We start from the raw sequence: 18,365 nt of genomic DNA, 5'->3' as shown, positions 1-18,365 counted from the left end.
TTATCTCAATTTCTGACATTTTAGATGAAGTGGTTCATTTTATCGTATATAGAAAACTTTATAAATTGTCATTATCTTGATTAGTTTTTACCCTTTGGTGATAGAATACCTCAAGATGCTGACTTTAACACTTTGGAAACATGCTCTCTAACGCTCTCTAAGGCGCTGGACTTAAGATCCACTGGACAAATGTCCTCATGGCTTTAAACCCCACTCCTAGTAGAAGCTTTAGGCCATTTAAAACAGGAGTTAATTGATCCAGAATGTAATCAACAGGTTCAACAAGGTGAAGATGGTGTTAAAGGAGCACTAGAACCCTTGTCTAACTCCACTCTGATATGCTCACATCAATAAGCTAGTTTGTGGCACAGTTCATGAAACTTTATGGTGAATTGTTTTTCCAATTGAAAGATGGCTATATCAGCATCCCTATGGAGCCAGGATAAGGACCATATAACCTTCTGTTACAGACCAGGATGGCCGAGTGGTTAAGGCGTTGGACTTAAGATCCAATGGACAAATGTCCTCGTGGGTTCAAGCCCCACTCCTGGTAGAAGCTTTGGCCATTTTAAGACACGGGTTAGTGTGAGGTTTAGCTTGAGATTCGAGTTGAAACAGAATGTAATCAACAAGTTCCACAAAGTGAAGATGTTATTAAAGGACCACTAGAAGAACCCTTGTGTCATGACACTCTGATTTTCTCACCATTCAAACCAGGCTGACTGAGTGATTAAGGCACTGGACTTAAGATATAATGGACAAATGTCCTTGTGGGTTTGATCCCCACTCCTAGTACAAGATTCAGGCATTTTAAAACAGGGTTAATGTGAGATTTAGCCTCAGACTTTTGATCCAGAATGTGAACAGTATGTTTTACAAGGTGAAGATGTGCTTAAAGAAGCACACGACTCCACTCCAAACAGCAACACTGTTCTACATTTACATTTAGCCATTTAGCAGACTCTTTTATCCAAAGTCACTTACAAAGGAGGACAATGGAAGCAACCAAAAGAGAAATGCTATGTAAGTGCTATAACAAGTCTTAGTTAGCTTAATGGAGTACACATAGCAAGGTTTTTTAAATAATATAATAAATAAAAAGAAAACAGACAGAATAGAAAAATAATTGACCAAGCTAGTATTAGAGGACTTTTTTGCTTTTGTTAATTGTATAATGAATAAAAAGAAAACCAAAGAAGATTAAAGAAGCTAGTTTTGTTGTTTTTTTTTTCTTAAGAAAACAAGCAGTTGGTAAATAAATAGAGTGCAATTATAAGAGGGGCAAGATGTTTTTATTATTATTATTTATATAAAGAAAAAATAATTAGAATAGTGAGTGCTAGAGTTAGAGGGTCAAATAAAGATAAAGAGATGTGTTTTTAGCGGATCCTTGAAGATGGCTAAGACAGGTAATTCCATCACGAGGGAACGGTTAATTTAAAAGTCTGTAAAATTTATTTTGTGCTTCCTAGGGATGGCAGGATGTCTGGACAGAACAAGAGCTTGAAAAGGAGTTGTGCAGCATGTTCTGAAAGAAAGGGCCTGGTCTTCTTGATGTTGAATAAAGCAAATCTGCAGGACTGGACAGTTTTAGCAATGTGGTCTGAGAAAGTCAGCTGATCATCAATCATAACTCCAAGGTTTCTGGCTGTTTTTGAAGGAGTAATGGTTGATGTGATAAACTGGATCGTTAAATTGTGATGAAACGATGCAGTTCTGCAGTTCTGTCTTGGCAAGGTTGAGTTGAAGGTGATGGTCCTTCATCCATTGTCTGCTAGACAAGCTGAGATGCGAGCAGCTATCGTCAGATCATTAGGAAGTAATAAGAGGAAGATTTGAGTGTCATTTTTTCCTCAGGTCATTTTGCCGTTTCCATTTTGTTTTCAGTGGTTAATGGTTTGTTTTTTAAAATTCAATAGACAAAATGTCAATGTGGTTTCAAACTCCACTCCTGGAAGAAGGTTTATTGTGCTCTAATCTGAGAGATTGAAAAAGATCTAAAAATGTTTGAGTAAATTCAAAGATGAGACGTCATTGAAAATTAATAACCAAACTAAATACTTCATAATGTGGGATTAAAAGAAATCTCAAAATACAACTGGTAGAATTATGGTATATCAATATTTGTGTATAATGGTGGTACTTTACCTACTGTTGCATTCAGCAAGACACTTGACCCAACATTTGTCCAGAAGGACTATTCCTGTATTTAGTGACTATTTATAAATTTATTAATTTGTCAAAGAAATGCCTATACATTCAGATTTTTCTATAGCCAAAATTCTATAGCCATTTTAACATTAAATTGTTCCAAAACAGAACCACAACTCCAGTGAGCAAACCAATGGATTTCTCTCACAACACACACAACAAAGTAGATAAACAACAAATCAACAACAAAGTAGCTTATGAGAGAACATTTAAACCGAGATGCATTTCTAATTATTAAAACAACTTTTTTTGTGGAAGTGGAAGCTTATTCCATGTAGACTGTATGTATGTATCAGTAACATGATTCTAATGTGTCTGACTGTTTATGATAACACTCAATTTTTAAAGTTTATAAGTCTAATTAGCTTTTACATTTGCACAACTAAAGTATAAACAGGGATACTGAGGACAGGGGAAAAATGTCCACTACTTTAATCAGACAATATTACTGCTAATATATTTTTGGATAAAAAGGATTTGAAATTGTTAGTAAATTTTAATCTACTGACCACGGACTCGTTGAGCAAGAACCACCCTCCTGGGTGCAGTGCTGCAAACAGGAGACCAGGATGGCCGAGTGGTTAAGGCGTTGGACTTAAGCTCCAATGGACACATGTCCTCGTGGGTTCGAACCCCACTCCTGGTAAACACAAATCTTTACGAAACCCATAAATATGGTGCCCATGAGGTGACATGTCTGGTACACATAATTATGTCATGGCCACGACATAATAATTCTTGGGAACATAATATGTTGTGGCCAGGAGATAACTTTGTTATAGCAACATCCTTATGTTGTGGCTTCATTTCTCTCACGACTTCTTATGTTGATGGAAGGACATATTTATCTCATGGCCATCAGTTTAATGCTTAAACAAACCTACAATCTTGAAAGTCCATTAAGTGTCTTTTTCCCGTAATATTTGTATATTGTTATTATTATTATTAGCCTATATTATTGGTTATATTTTAAAATTTGTTTATATTAATTTGGTCCCTTAATTTTCAATCTCTTTACTTAACGTTCTGAATACTTTTGTAAATAATAGCCTACTGAAAATGCTCGACATGCCAATAAAGCTTTGATTATACTGCCTGGAATTTTTGCTGGAATGCAGTTTAAATTTAACATATATTTATTTTATTTTGGCTAATTAATAGACTATAATTATAATAGTATGATGTTTAATTGAGGAATTAATCATTCTCATAGTTTAATTTGTAAATGAAAACACAACAAGCTCATTTATCATCACACATGAGCATAAATACAATCGTAAAGTCAAAGCTTTATTGACATAAAACGTTAACTAGGTAAAGGGATACACAAATTGAAAGGGGAAATAAGCATATATATATATATATATATATATATATATATATATATATATATATATATATACAAAAATATATCATAAATAAGTTAATGTAATGATAATAATAATAATATACAAATATTAAATTAAATGTTTTAAGGTGCCACAGAATGTTTTGATGTTTGAACATAGTTGTGTGGCCGCAATGTGTGAACACAACTAGCCTATAATGGTTAATATATATATATATATATATATATATATATATATATATATATAACCTTTATTTAAACAGGAAAAGTCCCATTGAGACACAGTCTCTTTTACAAGGGAGTCCTGTATAGAACGTGCAATCATAGGTTACAAGACAATAAATTACAATATAAAATACAATGCAGATTTGCACAAAATTCACAAAATAAATCCACCCACTCATTGTTTTATAATCCCAATACATCATAAACAGTCTCTCCACACTAGTGGTTCCAGATTTTTTCACTACTATGACGTTATAATCGGAGAAAAACCAGCCCATGACGGTCTCTGCCCTATTAGCATATACACAGCCCTGAGTGTAAAGCAGCAGTCCGCCATTACTGTTCTCTTGCTGTAGCTGCTGGAGGTACAATGTTAGCGCCAAAGAGCAATTAAAAGTGTTGTGTTTTGGGATGCACCAATGAACACAGGAGTCTCCATAGGCCGCTGAGGACACGGTGGTTAAATGTAATTTTTGAAGGAAATATCCCCCCCAAAAAAGAAAACAACAACAACAAAAAAACAGAAAAGTCCTATGCATTTGTGCTAACATTTAACGCCAGACTGCCTCACAAACGAGGGTCAGTTCAGCACTTGGAGTTGTGCAAAGATTGCTATTGAAAGAGGGATTGATATCAATGCTTTGTGCGCAAACGTACAGACTCCTGACAAAGAAAGCATCACATATCATATTTTGTTTTCCAAAAGAGCATCTTGGCTCTCTGTAATGCTGCCTTCAAATGCTACCAGAATGATTGTGAATAGGAATGTGGTAGTTAAAACATTTGCATTTGGAAGCAATGTGTGAGGTCAGTAACGCGGTCACCACCAGTTAAACCGTAACACCGGTATGCCCACGAGCATGAGCTCTTGAAGCTCCGCACTCTTCTGTAAAGGGAGGTGGGAGCACAAGCTCATTTTCACCTTAGGGGGACAAATACTGCGCATTTTGGCTCATATCCTAAAAGTTGCAATTTTACCGAGCTATGAAAAAATTATTTGTGGGGGATTTTGATATAAAACTTCACATACACACTCTGGGGACATCAGAGAACAATTGGAAATATTGTATAAATGCATTCTATGGCACCTTTAATGTTAAACCTTAAATGTTTAAATGTTAAACCTTAAATATTTTATCCATTTTTGATAATCCTGGGTTGCTATTGTCACACAGGTTTGTTTACGCATTAAACTCGTGGCCACAAGAAAAATATGTAGTTCCTTCAACATAAGAATTTGTTAAGGATGTCGTTCCCTTCAAAATGATATTGTGGCCATGAAATAATATCATATTTCCACAAGTTAATATGACATTCCCATTAATTAATATCTTGTGGACACGACATAATAACTCATAGGAACGTGATAATATGTTGTAAAAAAAAACTAGGTGAACCGACCATGTGACCTCCCGGGCACCGTACATAATTAATAGGCCCTTGCATTTGTATTTACATCACTTTAAATGCATATGTGTCCTAACGACAAATAATACAGTGTTTCTGTGTCATTGTGAGATACCTATCGGCCGCTGCAGATTATTATTTATCAGCAGATCTGTTTTTGGACAAACTGCGCAACAGATCATTAGATATTATTGATCTGGAATCCTGTTTTCAGATTGGCAAAACGTGACTGTATTGTATTATATAGTCTTGAGTTCTGTCAAGTCATCAAAAATACTATAGACGGTTTCATCGGGCGCACGCGCCTGGACCTAAGTTAACTTCCGGTCTGTGTTGTGTATATCGGTCTGGCTGCGGTGCCTTCTACAAACGAAGTCAATGTGATGAGTAGACTGAAGTTGGGGTCATGTGGTTGTGCTGCGGGATGTGTTTCCCATACATTTATTTATTTTTGGAGGCTCGCCACAATTTTAAAACTGATCGATTTTCAAAAAGGCTTCGTTGAATAAACATGAGTAATGTACTGCACGTTTAATAATAATAATTCCTTACATTTATATGTTTAAATATCAAAACAAAGCACATGTGTTTTATATCGCTGTATTTCTGAAGGAAGACTTGCATGTTATATGCCTGATAAAGCAGCGTGTGAGCGTACAAGCTCTGCTTTGTTTACAGCTGTTACTGGGGAAACCTCTATTTCTCGCCCTTTATGTATGTCTATGCTTTAAAACATCTCCTGCTGGCAAAGAATGAATTTGCATTTTCATTAAGTCTGATCCACGCGGCAAACATATTTTGTTTGTTTATCAAAAAATATCTACTCTAGAGGGGCTGTTGTTATTGAGTTGTTACTATTTGGAAGTCTACCGGAAGTTAAGTTAGGTCCACAAAAGCGCGCATGCAAAGTAACGTTTGTTTATGTTGTTGCGGTTGAAACCTTCTATAGCCTAATAATAATAATGAGATTCTGATATAAAAGTAGCCTATATGTATAAGACATTTAAAATGAGAAAATAATTTTAATTTTGAAGTACTTTATTAGACTTAATACATAAAGGTGACTGAAAAGAAAATATAATGCTAAAAAAAATGTTGGTTATAATAGTCTATCTGTATTAATCGCATTAATGTGCAGCTGTTAGCTCGGGCACGAGGACAGAATGTTTCCTTGCAACGTAGTATATGAATGTACCATCTCTGTTCTGAGGGGTGACGTACATTCAAAAGCCTGCATTTTAATACCACTTACCAACTCGTACTTGTTGTATAAGATTAAAATCAACACTTTAGTGACGTATACACATATTATAATGCTAAACCTGTATATCCTACATCGCGTCGTGTCATATGAAGAGTGACATTTAAGGAGAACCCCTCCGTCAGCTATTAGGGCGAGTCACCAGGTTTCCTCAATCTCTTTCTGTATTAGGGAGTACGGCGAACCGCTTTTCACTTAACAAACTCTTCAAAAGTAAGTGAAACTTTAGTTTTCACTAACACTATAACTTAGTGGTAAATATATTTCACCTTTATAGTTAAAGTTGAAGTGTTCCGCTTTGAGTGTCGCGCCACGTGGCTGCATATGAAACTCATCCGAGTTGAATCCGCTGCAGAATTTTAACCTAACGTTAATTTAACGTACTTTATCAGACTTCATACACACACCACACACGTATACAGTTAATTAGACGTGAATAAAAACTAATGTTTCACGAGTCTCATGTGTTTATAAAACTTTAGCGTGTGGAGTTGACAGTGACAGCATGCATGAAGTTTCAGTGTTTGTTTCATGCGTATAAACAGGTTGGATCACATAATGCATTTGTAACGGATCTGTATGTGTCATCTAATCCTGACCTACAGGTCTCTGCTGGTTTAAATCTGGGTTATTAGACGTGTAACTCTGGTTTATTTGCTCTTCGTTTCCTACAAACCAGTTTCAGTCTCAGTGCCTCCCCTTTTTTAATATGCATATATAAAACGGGCATCTACTTCTCTTGGTGATATGAATTTCACTACGTTTTAAAGACCAGTGTATATTTAATGACATTGCATGAATATAAAATAAAGTTAAATAATATTTAGTTTCATTCTTTGCATTTAAAGACCACTTGATGGGGATGGCAAACAATGAAATGTTAAACTTTTTAATTACTTAATGGTGTTTTAAACACCATTTTTGTCGCCAGCACTGGACACTGTGTAACCAAGTACACTTAATTTTCATAACAACCTTATTATTGGCAAATTATTTGGTCATGGAGGGAAGTATTTAAATAATGTCGTTCACTACTCGTATTAAATTTATGTGAATTTGAGAACAAAAACTGTCTTTACACATTTTGCATCTGACTGGGCTGCGATACCTGCTAATTTGCGCTGGTCTTGTTAGATTTTATAGATCATTTTATGTTCTTTAATTTGTGAATTGGCAGTAGATTACATACAAAATCTTCCACTTAATAACAGTGCAACAGGATTGTGGTCTCATGCTAATTTGCAATGTTTAATCAATCTGGCTGTCTTTTGTGGGCCACTGGTGTCAGACAAGTTACTGTAGTACTTTATCATTTCTCAGCCCTCCTAGTAATAGTTAAATGCTCATTGTTAAAAGGAAGGTGAAAAGCACTATAAGCACTTGTTTTCTCTGAAAAACTCAGCAGGTGAGTTTGGAAATGCAATTCTTGGTGTGTTTGTGATTGAATCTCAGACTAAAGAATACTTAGTGGTAGTTTAGGAGTTTGGATTTAGTTTGAGTTTGAATTGACCGTTCGCAGGGAGCTTTATTGACAGGCGATCTGACCAGTCAGAATGTGGATATTATGTGACACTTCTGCTATACGCCATCTTGCCCAACATCTGCGGAAAATGCGTAAATGTGCATGCCCAGTAGCCACAGCTGTATCACTTTTAGCCTTAAAGGATTAGTTTACTTGGATATGGGCAGAAAGAGAATTGTTAGTTAATTCTGTTTGCTTGCTTGCATGGCTGATTTTTAAGGTTTTATTTATTTTTTGATTTATTAAAGGGTTAACCATTCATGTTGTAATTGTTAGTAGGAATGTAACAATTCGCATTACTCACAATGCAATAAGATTCATGATACTGGTTTTAGAAGCAACCACTGCATTCTAATCATGATTCAAACAAAGATGCTCATCATGCAGCATTTACAACCTAAAACTAATATGAATGACCAAAAACAGCAAACAGGCTGAAAAAGAGTGCAGATTCACTCACTCTCTCTGACAGCAGGTTGTACTTATTACCAGTGTAAACAAAGCAGCGCTGCGCTTATAAACACTACTTTTATATGCATTATACAGAGAAGAGATGGAATGAAAATACCATCTGAACATTTTTAAAGACTGTCAGTTCCCCTCAGAGATACATACATACAAACCCGCACACCCAGTTGTATCGCAATTAATTTGACACCTCAACCGACTTGAATCGTCAAATTTTCATTGATTTTCAACCAGCTCAGAGGGCATCATTACATCCCTAATTTTCATCTTTAACAATACTGTACATACAAAAGTCTAAATTTGATACTTCCACTAATTTTATTGGTTCCCTTGATGAATTCCTGTTAGACTGTCTCCCACATAAACTCTTTGTTTTCTGCTGATATGGACTGGCTGTTCTGCAAGGCCTCTGGATGCGCTTGGTTGTTTCCACCTGACATCTAACGTCAGCTCAGACTAATTCTTTAGCATCTGCTTGCTTGTTTTCCCTTATATGCTGTAAATGAGCTAGAGGATGGAGAGCCAGACGGCGGCTCAGGGCAAAGAAGAAACTAAACACAAACAGACAAGGAGTCTGCTGAATTCAAACGACGGAAAGAGAAAACGCACTCGTTCATTCCATTCTGAAAATCAGGGTTCGGAAAAAGAAGGTCGTTTCCATCACGGTCTGATCTCTCAGGGCATTAGTTTAGAGAAGGTTTGGTTCAACCGTGGCATATATGAGCAGGCCGACGATTCTTATCAATCCTTGTTGAGCGCAGGGACTGGGACACCTCAGGTTTTGTCATCCTCAAAAGATTGAATTCACTGTACCATGGTCTTCAGGGCTAAATGCAACGGTGCACGAGAACTGCAGGAGGAGGAGAACCAAACATACACCCATTCCTATGCATCACATCAACAGCAGCGGGGTTCAACCCATCAGCGCTCCTCGTCTGAACCCGATCGGCAGCTCCCAAAAAGTCTTCTCTTAGACCGAACACACCCCTCAGGAAAGGGACAAGTATAGCTAGTTTAGGGACATGGGACAGTTGACTTTTTATGGAACTACATTCTCATTTATTGAACGTTGTGTTTTTTGAGTTGTTTGTGGATTTTTATTAAAGATCTTTCAACTTTCAAAAGCTTCAACCTGGTTTGTGTCACCTTTGGCTGCTGGGTGAATGCTGATCAGTGTAAATCTAATCCGAGGGCTTTAACACGCAAAATCTGTCCCATTGTCTCCAAACCGTGTCAGCAAAAAAGAAATGAAAGGAGTTTTAGTGGTTGAGTGAACTTTAACAATCAATCCAAATAACCGTTCTACAAAATCTATGTGAATGCAAGACCTAATATAATATAACATAAAATAATTAAGTTTTTCCTGCATCATGTAGTTTTTTTTTTATGGGGAATATGAGTTTACTATTGATCATCTGCAGTTTTCAATTTATCGTTCTGAATAACTGTTTCTGACTCTTGACAGTGAAGGCCTGTTCACCGCAAGAATGAAATGGTTAGATCAGAACGAGTAAGTAATGAAGGGTTTGTTCACAACAAGAGGTCTTTGACTTGCTTGAATACAAGATGCAGTGCATCTCACAATAGATTTTACTCACTGATGTAAAAATACTAGCCATCTGATAATACTACTTTCACTTGCTTAAAGAAGTGACTGAATGTATGGAAATGTACGGTATAATGAATAAGATGTTTGTATAAACTTGTGCTATGTTAATTCTAGGCAGACTGCAAGCGCTGTGATTGGTCTGCTAGAGCCCCTTCCTCTGTATGTACTTGAGTTTTGTGTTTTTATGTGCACTTTAAAATATTTTAATGTTACACCTTATATAAAATAAAACTAAGCAAAGAACAAGCGTCTTGTCAATTATTATACTACATAGCATTATACATCAGTAGTTGTCTGCAACAAACAATGTTGATCTGCTGTGATACAAGCCGCCATCATGGCTATAATGTTACACATAAGTTTTGTTTCTCAACTGTTTACATTAACTTAATAGCTTGTATACCGAGAGTGTTAAGTATTAATTGACTGTTTACATGAATACCGAAGACATGCATTTTGACATTTTTGTATGTATTTAACTGTTTATGCACAATAAGGCACATGCTCTCAGATCCGTCTCTGAGCACGAGTACTGAACTGAGCACTTGAATGTTTAAAATTGTAAGGTGCAAATGATAAATTCCATCATCTGTTGCAAGCATAATAATTTCCCATGTTACAAGCGTGGAAACTGTGGGAATCAGTACAATTATGCACAGTCCCGTGCCAAAAATCGAACCCTGTGTAAACTAAAACAATATTTGAGTACAAAAAAAAAAGAGCTTGAATGTGGGAACATCTCTAATAATGATTTCTGTACTGAAATTATAATTGTAAGGATCCAAAATTAAGAGAACTAATATAAAATAAAAAATTCTGTAACCACTATATGACCATAATGTGTGGCAATATAGTGGAGGACATATGCATTCATATATATGGATGGTGCTTGGCTTGTTTGGCTTGATTTATATTTGTTTGTGTAAGGCTTATGCACACTTCTGAATGAATTACATGACAAATGAATGAAAGGCATTTAAATTCCACCCCCCCCCCCCTGCATTTTTCTAAAGCTCAATGCTTGCTCTTTGACACAAACTCTCACGTCTCATTTTTCTTTTTTAGCATCACAATGAGTGGACTTCAGGGACTCGCCCAGGAGAATATCTGGTTCGACAAGTCCAGATACGATGAGGCTGAGAAACGCTTCTACGAGGGCGAGAACGGCATCCCGCAAACATCTCAGGTACTGCCCTCTACAGACCCGGATGTCAGAGCAAAGCACAATTTGAGGGTTTAAAATTTCTTCATTTGGGTTTTCACACAAACTGGTAATTGTCTCAATGAATGAGGGTGACAGAATTCTCATGGAGAGGCATGAATTCCTGTTTACTCAGCTGCTGTACGTCCATCTATCATCTGCTTTTCCAGGTTTTACTTTAAGCTCCTATGCTGAATAGTCTGCACTGACAGCGCTTCTGTACACACCTGTGTATTTTTGTTTGCTTGCTTGCTTGCTTACTCTCTGCCTCTTGCTGGTTTGTTTGACATGGGCCTTTTTACCCCGGTATACCCTTCCAGGAGAGAGATGCTAGTTCCATCCTGCAGGACATTGCTAAAGCCCGACAGAATATCCAGCAATCCCTAGCCGGAGTGAGTACTGCCCCCAAAATATGAAAGAAATCTCATTATTGGAGCATACTGAATTGGTACTGTAATCTTCTTGTGAAGCGCATTTAACTACTCGATAACTGTCGTCCTGCATGGGACCAGTTTGAAGGGCTGATTTGATTCCACTTTATGAAGCTCTAACCAAGTTGGAGGTGAAATTAACAGAACAGTTTTTAGTTCAGCTGCCGATCTCACACACAAGACTGAAGCTACAGTACAAACACTCGCCCTCCCTAAATGTCCCAGTGCTATTTTAGTATGTTTACAGAACCCTCACTCAGCCCCTGGCAGGGAGAGAAAAAAAATCAGCTGGAGTTCTGGATTAATAAACTGTGCATGGAGATTACTAACCCTTGTACACACTTTATGAACTGTATAAGGATTTGGAGTGGTGGCTGATTTGGCAGATTAATGTTTGTTTAGTTCTGAATTTAAATGTAAACATGACATTATTTAATTTTTTTTAATTATTCTAAAAAAAAAAAAGAAAGAAAAAAAGATTGATCCCTTAGATAAAATGTTTTTTTTTTTTAGTTTCAAATAAAACAAAGATTGAGTTTTACAAGCAAGTACTGTTTCAGTCTTACTAATTTTTTAATTCACAGTTACATTAGATGTCGATTCTGATCATTTCAAATATTGATTTATCGATATAGCTAGTCAAGCAATGTCAGTTAAGACATTGTGCGAATAAAAAAAATAAATACAATTATAAAATATAAAAAAAAAAGAAAATTATAGTAAGTCCAGTCTTTTAACAAAACTAAACATTTTCTTACTGCCTTTCATCATTATCGCAATATACACTATATTCTCTAATTTTATAGTTTCAACAAAGAAATTGCGATAAATGTTAGTGGGCTGTATTTAGTAAGCAAATTCATTTTGTGGATTGGTTTTTATTTTCATGAAAACACCTAAATATCAAAATTTACTTGCCAGAAAGATAAAAGTTTGAATCAGATTGGATGCAAAATAGTTTTGAATGGACCTTTACATTTGAGAAGTGTAATATTGAATTTGAAAGGTTTCGCTTTTTGCTGAATTTATTAAATTTTTTAACTATTTTGTGCTCAGAATTTGGGACATCGGACCGATTAATTAGAACTTCTGATTTGCTGCACTCATTTTGCACACACTTCTTGTCACCAGATCTATATTTGTTTTAAGGTTTATCCACTTGGCATGTTCATTTTTGAAGAAAATTTGTAAAATCACGTGCACCGATTTTTTTTTTTAAAAAAAGGCTCCATAAATTTCCCAAAACAGAGAGAAGCTACCACAGTCTTTTCTCACTGATGCTGCAGTATTTGGTTCTTCTGTCAGAAGTTACTTGACACCTTTCTTTTCAAAGCATATGATTACTAGACACTTCAGAAAACTCAAATGCATTGATTAAGAATCAGAGTTCACCTCAAATATTTTAAATGGTCCAATTGTGTGCACCTAAAAGCACTTGGCTGTAGCAAACTGTCTTGTCGTGCAAGTAGGTCTAGAAAGATCTCCTTCCCAGCATGACATCTTTGGTTGTGTTTGTGCCTGTGCATGTGCAGGATGTTAGTGTGTGTTTGTGGTTAACGCTTTTGTGTTCTGTTCAAGCAAACCGAGCTCACGTCTACACACCGCAAGCGTGCTTGCAAATTTATATTTACAGTTTGATAAACTGTAAAATATATTTGGGAGTATCATTTTATTAAAGAAATAGCTCACCCTAAAATGACAATTTGCTAAGATGTAGATGAATTAGTTTCTTCATCGGAACAGATTTGGAGAAATTTAGCATTACATCTCTCTGCAGTGAATGGGTGCCGTCAGAATGAGAGTCCAAACAGCTGATAAAAACATCACAATAATCCATAAGTAATGCACTCCAGTCCACCATCAATTAATATCTTGTGAAGCCAAAAGCTCTGTTTGTAAGAAAAAAATACAACCCCTGTTCGTTAGGACATTTTGTAAAAATGCAATAAAATCAAGAATCTGTGATTTTGTTCATTCTCTTTAACTTTTGTTTAATTGACAAAGGTACAAAGAAAACATTTCCAAAGTTTTCACTGACTACCATAAATGTTTTTTATTTTATATATGAACAAATTTTAATTTTGATTGCTGCAACATTACCACCATTTAAAGTTTTTGCAAGCAACATTTTTGTCCAGTCTCTCTTGAAACAAGGCTTCAGATGCTCAGCAGTCTGTGATTGTCATTGTTTGATTCTCCCTTTCAAGACTGGTCATACATTTTCAATAGAAGTCAGATCTGGACTGCAGGCAGGCCAGTCTAAAACATTCCCTCTGAGACTACGAAACCAGGCTGTTGTAGCACAAGCAGAATGAGAGCTGGCATTGTCTTGATCTAATAACCATGGACTTCCCATGAAAGACCTCATCTTGACCGCAGTATATTTCTCTGTAGCTCTCCAATATATGCCTCCATGTCTATGGTACCTTCATACATTTGCAAGTCACCTACGCTGTTTGTGCTGATGCACTCATATGCCATGACAGATGTTTGCTTTTGCATCTATCACTGATGAAAGTCTGGATGGTCCTTTTGGTCTTTGAGACGGAGAACTCAAAATCCATTTTTCCCAGAAACAAGTAGAAATGTGGACTCATCTGAGCACAGCACACTTTTTGGCTGTCTGAGATGAGCTCTTGCCCAGAGAACCCAGCAACATCACTGCATAGAATTGATGTATAGTTCTCTCCTAGAGTAAGTTGCATTTCTTGATGCAGCACCAGACTGCTTTTCTGAAGTACTCCTAAGCCCATTTGGTTATATTTAACACTGCAGCATGATGATTTCTTATGCGATGCCATATGAGGGCTCAAAGGTCAAGCACATTCAACTGAGCTTTCCTTGCTCTACATGCACTGTGATTTCTCTGGATTTCCTAAATCTTTTCACAATATTACGTGAGGTAGTTGGTGAAAGACCTAAATTATTTGCAATTTTGCATTGCAAATAATTGGATTTTTGATTTGTTTGACAATTCTCATATGAAATTTAGCACAAAGTGATGTTTTGCTTGCAAAGAATGAGATTGTCCTTGTATAGCCAAACATGATACCCTGACCTATTACCAATTCACCTGCTTACTGTAAACGGTTTCAAAACAGTTTAAAGTGTATATTCTATAACCTTTTCACTTAGTTTGCCTCTGTCCCAACTTTTTTGGAATGTGTTGCAGCCATCAAAATCAAAGTTTGTTCATATTTACAAAACACATTTATGTTTGTCAGTGAAAACGTTGTACTTTGTCAATCAAATAAAGGTTAAAGAGAATGAACAAATAACAGATTTTTGATTTTATTGCATTTTTACAAAATGTCCCGACTTCTCTTGAATTGGGGTTGGATATCAAGACATTTTTAAACTTTAAACTATTGCTTCTGGCTAAAATAAAAGTCCATAACATTGCTTTCTCCAGTGATAATCATCTCGTCTAAATCAGGAAAGATATATGCACAAATCGAGCGCTGTTTACAAGTTAAAACAGTCCTAAAAACACGTGGGTGGATTTTATGTGAGAGGACAACAGGAGATGGACTTTATCACTGGAGGAAGCATTATTATGGATTACAGACCAGAAGCAACATGTTACAGTTAAAGTGATGTAATGCAAAATTTCTTCAAATCTGTTCTGATGTTGAAACGAACTCCTCTACATCTTGCATGGCCTGAGGATGAGTATATTTTAAGCAGATTTTCGTTTTTGGGTGATCTTGTCCTTTTAAATGAGCTGTTTTAACATGAAGGTCATTAAAGGACCGATTTAAAGTGAAGCAAAAAACTGAGGGCCAATAAAAACATTTAATGCATGCATGCATCTCCTCTCTGATCGCTTTCTTTCTTTGCATTTTAATAGAGCAAAACTCTGTTGATGTCATAGTAGTTTATCTCTGTGTCTTTCTCTGATTTGTTTTCTGGTTGTGGTGGTTAAATGTAAAACTTTCAGGTGAAGACCGCTCTACATGGTAGTAAAGGGCACACTCGCACACAAAAACCACGGGAGAGGAAGACCGTAAGTGCAGTGCTGCGATTCAGCCTGACGTCTGTGTGAAAAGCATGTGAATGGAGCCTGGAGCAGCGTGGATCAGACAGCCATTACAGCCTGACACTTTCAAAACTGCCTGTTTTCTGTGAGACTGGTGTTTTAAGGACATCATGCATGACTGTTTTCATGCATTGGTTTAAAGTTTTAGCCTTCACCAAAGTAAACTGCATGCAAATTCAGTGTTTCAAACGGAAACCACATTATTCAAAATATCATACTATCATGCTTCCTTATGATTTTCTGTGGTTTTTGAGGTTGACAAATGTTTGCATGTCTGCAGTCGCAGCCCTGCATGGTGTGTTTGCAGTCAGCTCCCTGAGATGTAATTCACTAACGTTCAGTTCTCCTCCATCTGATTTGCAGAGTCAGAATGCCAGCAAGTCTGAGGATCAGAGTGAGCTGGTCTCTCGTCTAAAGAGTCTGGAACTGGACAACAAGAATCTGCACAAAGGTACGCATTAGAAGACACAGACAGACATGATGGCTGTTCCACAATCAAATGATTTGCCTACCTAGACAGCAATTTCCCAGTTCCTGATGTGAAGTCTGTTGGATGCTGCATTAGGGGTGTTCACAAACAACAGTGATTTGCAGTGACAAAGAGATGATGGAGGTCATTCGTTCTCAATGTGTGTTGACAGTTGTCAGCGATGAAAGCCACAGAGAATGTGGGCATGTCCATAAATGCAGCACAGCTGAGAAACGTTCAGCTTTATGCAAATGAGGACTGATGCAGCAACTACTAATCTTCTGAATTTTCAATTTGTGTTAGTGATTGTGTTGAAGCGGCTTGTGACCATTGTGAGATTAACAGAGCTGTTGCTTTACCAGTGGTGGATGATCTGAGAGCAGTGCTGTCCAAACTGGAGTCCAGAATGGCTGTACTGGAAAAGAGCCAAGCACCTGCTTCAAAGACTGTTACTGTTACAAAGGTAGATGTGAGATCCTGCCTTCTTGAACTCATATTTGTGCACTGAACAAATTCAGCTATCATTCATAATCGTTTCATCTGAAGGCTGCTCCTGTCCAGAAGCCCAAGGTTGAGAAACACAATGGTGCTGACGACGACGATGACGACATTGACCTCTTTGGCAGTGATGAGGAAGATGAGGAGGCAGAGCGCATCAAAGCAGAGAGGGTGAAGGAATACGCCCAGAGGAAAGCCAAAAAACCCGCCCTCATCGCCAAATCCTCCATCCTGCTGGACGTCAAACCTGTATGAGACAGCACACACAATCTTTAAAGTGTCAAGTATAATTCATCAGTTTCAAATATATGGTTTTTCATTGATCAGTGGGACGACGAGACCGATATGTCGAAGCTGGAGGAGTGCGTGCGCTCCATACAGATGGACGGCCTCCTGTGGGGAGCCTCTAAGCTGGTTCCTGTCGGCTATGGCATCAAAAAGCTGCAGATCAGCTGTGTGGTAGAAGATGATAAAGTGGGAACAGACATTCTGGAAGAGGAGATCACCAAATTTGAGGATTATGTAAGTGCAGGATGAATTGGAGAATGTTTCACCTCAAAATCAAAAGAAAAGCTGTATGTTGTATAAAGAAAATGAAATATAAGTTGTTTTTGCAATTTACGGTACTTTAATCCATTAATTGTTTTATATATTGCAGTAAAATACTGATCATTTTATAATGGTTTGCTTTGCAAATGTGTTATTACATTAAAGTAACTTAAATTAAACTTAAATGTGTGAGGGGAAAAATAAAATTTGTCAAGAAAATAAAGAAATAATATACCATGAAAAAAAAATATTGGTCTTAAATATAGGCTAAATTTATGCATTATATGGTATATGGTTCATTTTAAAAGCAAAAACTGTTTTTTTATATAGTTATTGTATATACTGCAGTAAAATATATTCTACAATTATTTTATAGTCCATAAACACTTGACAGATGTATTTATTGCATAACATAAATTTTTATAAAACGGAGGACAAATTATTAGGACAAATGATCAGTTGCCATGAAAATAAATTAAACAAATATACAAATTTTAATATTAATAAATATTCAATTGGATAGCATTTTTTAAATAAAAGTTAATTTTATAGTTTCTTATTATAGTTTTTATGCTGCAGTAAAATACTGATTTTTTTTTTAATTGTGTATTAATATGCAAGTGTGTGTATTTATTTGTTGCATTGCGGTACTACAGTAACTTTAATAAATAATTGAGGACACATTGTGGGGGAATTAAGTTAATTGTCATGAAAATAAAACTTATGTAAATTCATATTAAATGAATTATAATGGAAATGATCACAATGACCAAAAAAAAAAAAAAACATTGGTCTACATTTATTCACAATATACTTTTACATTTAAATTTTATTTATGGTTCGGTTCAAGGTCTTGACTTTTTTTTTTTTTTGATTGAAATTTTGATTACATTATAAACTGTTAGGAAAAATATTTAAATATGTTATTGACCAATATTACATGAATTCCTCTTTTTGTAGGTCCAGAGTGTCGACATCGCTGCCTTCAACAAGATCTGAACCTCTCGGCTAAAACAACCACCTCACACTGGGTTACTGCTGCTTTTATATCACACGGTTACCAATAAACTGTTCAGCCACGTGAACCAACTTGCTGTATTGATTGTCTTTGTTTATATGCTCTTTAT

At 36.3% G+C, this 18,365-nt stretch overlaps 1 protein-coding gene and 2 non-coding genes across 6 annotated transcripts; all 3 read left to right on the top strand.

Moving 5' to 3' along the window:
* Window positions 1-470: 470 nt before the first annotated feature.
* trnal-uaa (transfer RNA leucine (anticodon UAA)) lies at window positions 471-553 on the top strand. Its single transcript has one exon. It is a non-coding gene; the product is annotated as a tRNA-Leu (tRNA).
* Window positions 554-2,774: 2,221 nt separating this feature from the next.
* On the top strand, window positions 2,775-2,857 carry trnal-uaa (transfer RNA leucine (anticodon UAA)). The gene has a single exon. It is a non-coding gene; the product is annotated as a tRNA-Leu (tRNA).
* A 3,677-nt stretch (window positions 2,858-6,534) lies between these two features.
* LOC132096051 (elongation factor 1-delta-like) lies at window positions 6,535-18,327 on the top strand. 4 transcript variants are annotated; one of them, XM_059501166.1, is made up of 9 exons: window positions 6,535-6,665; window positions 11,117-11,237; window positions 11,573-11,644; window positions 15,624-15,689; window positions 16,086-16,173; window positions 16,554-16,654; window positions 16,738-16,938; window positions 17,017-17,211; window positions 18,199-18,327. In XM_059501166.1, the coding sequence occupies exons 2-9, from the start codon at window positions 11,124-11,126 to the stop codon at window positions 18,235-18,237; spliced, it is 876 nt and encodes a 291-aa protein (XP_059357149.1). In that variant the 5' UTR covers window positions 6,535-6,665; window positions 11,117-11,123; the 3' UTR covers window positions 18,238-18,327. The 4 variants fall into 4 exon arrangements, with proteins under 4 accessions (XP_059357149.1, XP_059357151.1, XP_059357150.1 ...); XM_059501168.1 differs by lacking the exon at window positions 11,573-11,644; XM_059501167.1 differs by lacking the exon at window positions 15,624-15,689.
* The last annotated feature ends 38 nt before the right edge of the window (window positions 18,328-18,365 follow it).

Source organism: Carassius carassius, chromosome 20 (assembly GCF_963082965.1).
Source record: "Carassius carassius chromosome 20, fCarCar2.1, whole genome shotgun sequence".
NCBI classification, from domain to species: Eukaryota; Metazoa; Chordata; class Actinopteri; order Cypriniformes; family Cyprinidae; genus Carassius; species Carassius carassius.
The sequence above is the reverse complement of the archived record's forward strand: the minus strand, read 5'-3'. Positions and strand labels throughout refer to the sequence as shown.

Bases quoted from the DNA above. Each gene is read 5' to 3' on its own strand.
- LOC132096051 (XM_059501166.1), top strand. From the start codon at position 11,124: ATGAGTGGACTTCAGGGACTCGCCCAGGAGAATATCTGGTTCGACAAG. The intron at 11,238-11,572 runs GTACTGCCCTCT...ATACCCTTCCAG, and splicing joins GCATCCCGCAAACATCTCAG to GAGAGAGATGCTAGTTCCAT. The intron at 11,645-15,623 runs GTGAGTACTGCC...TAAAACTTTCAG, and splicing joins TCCAGCAATCCCTAGCCGGA to GTGAAGACCGCTCTACATGG.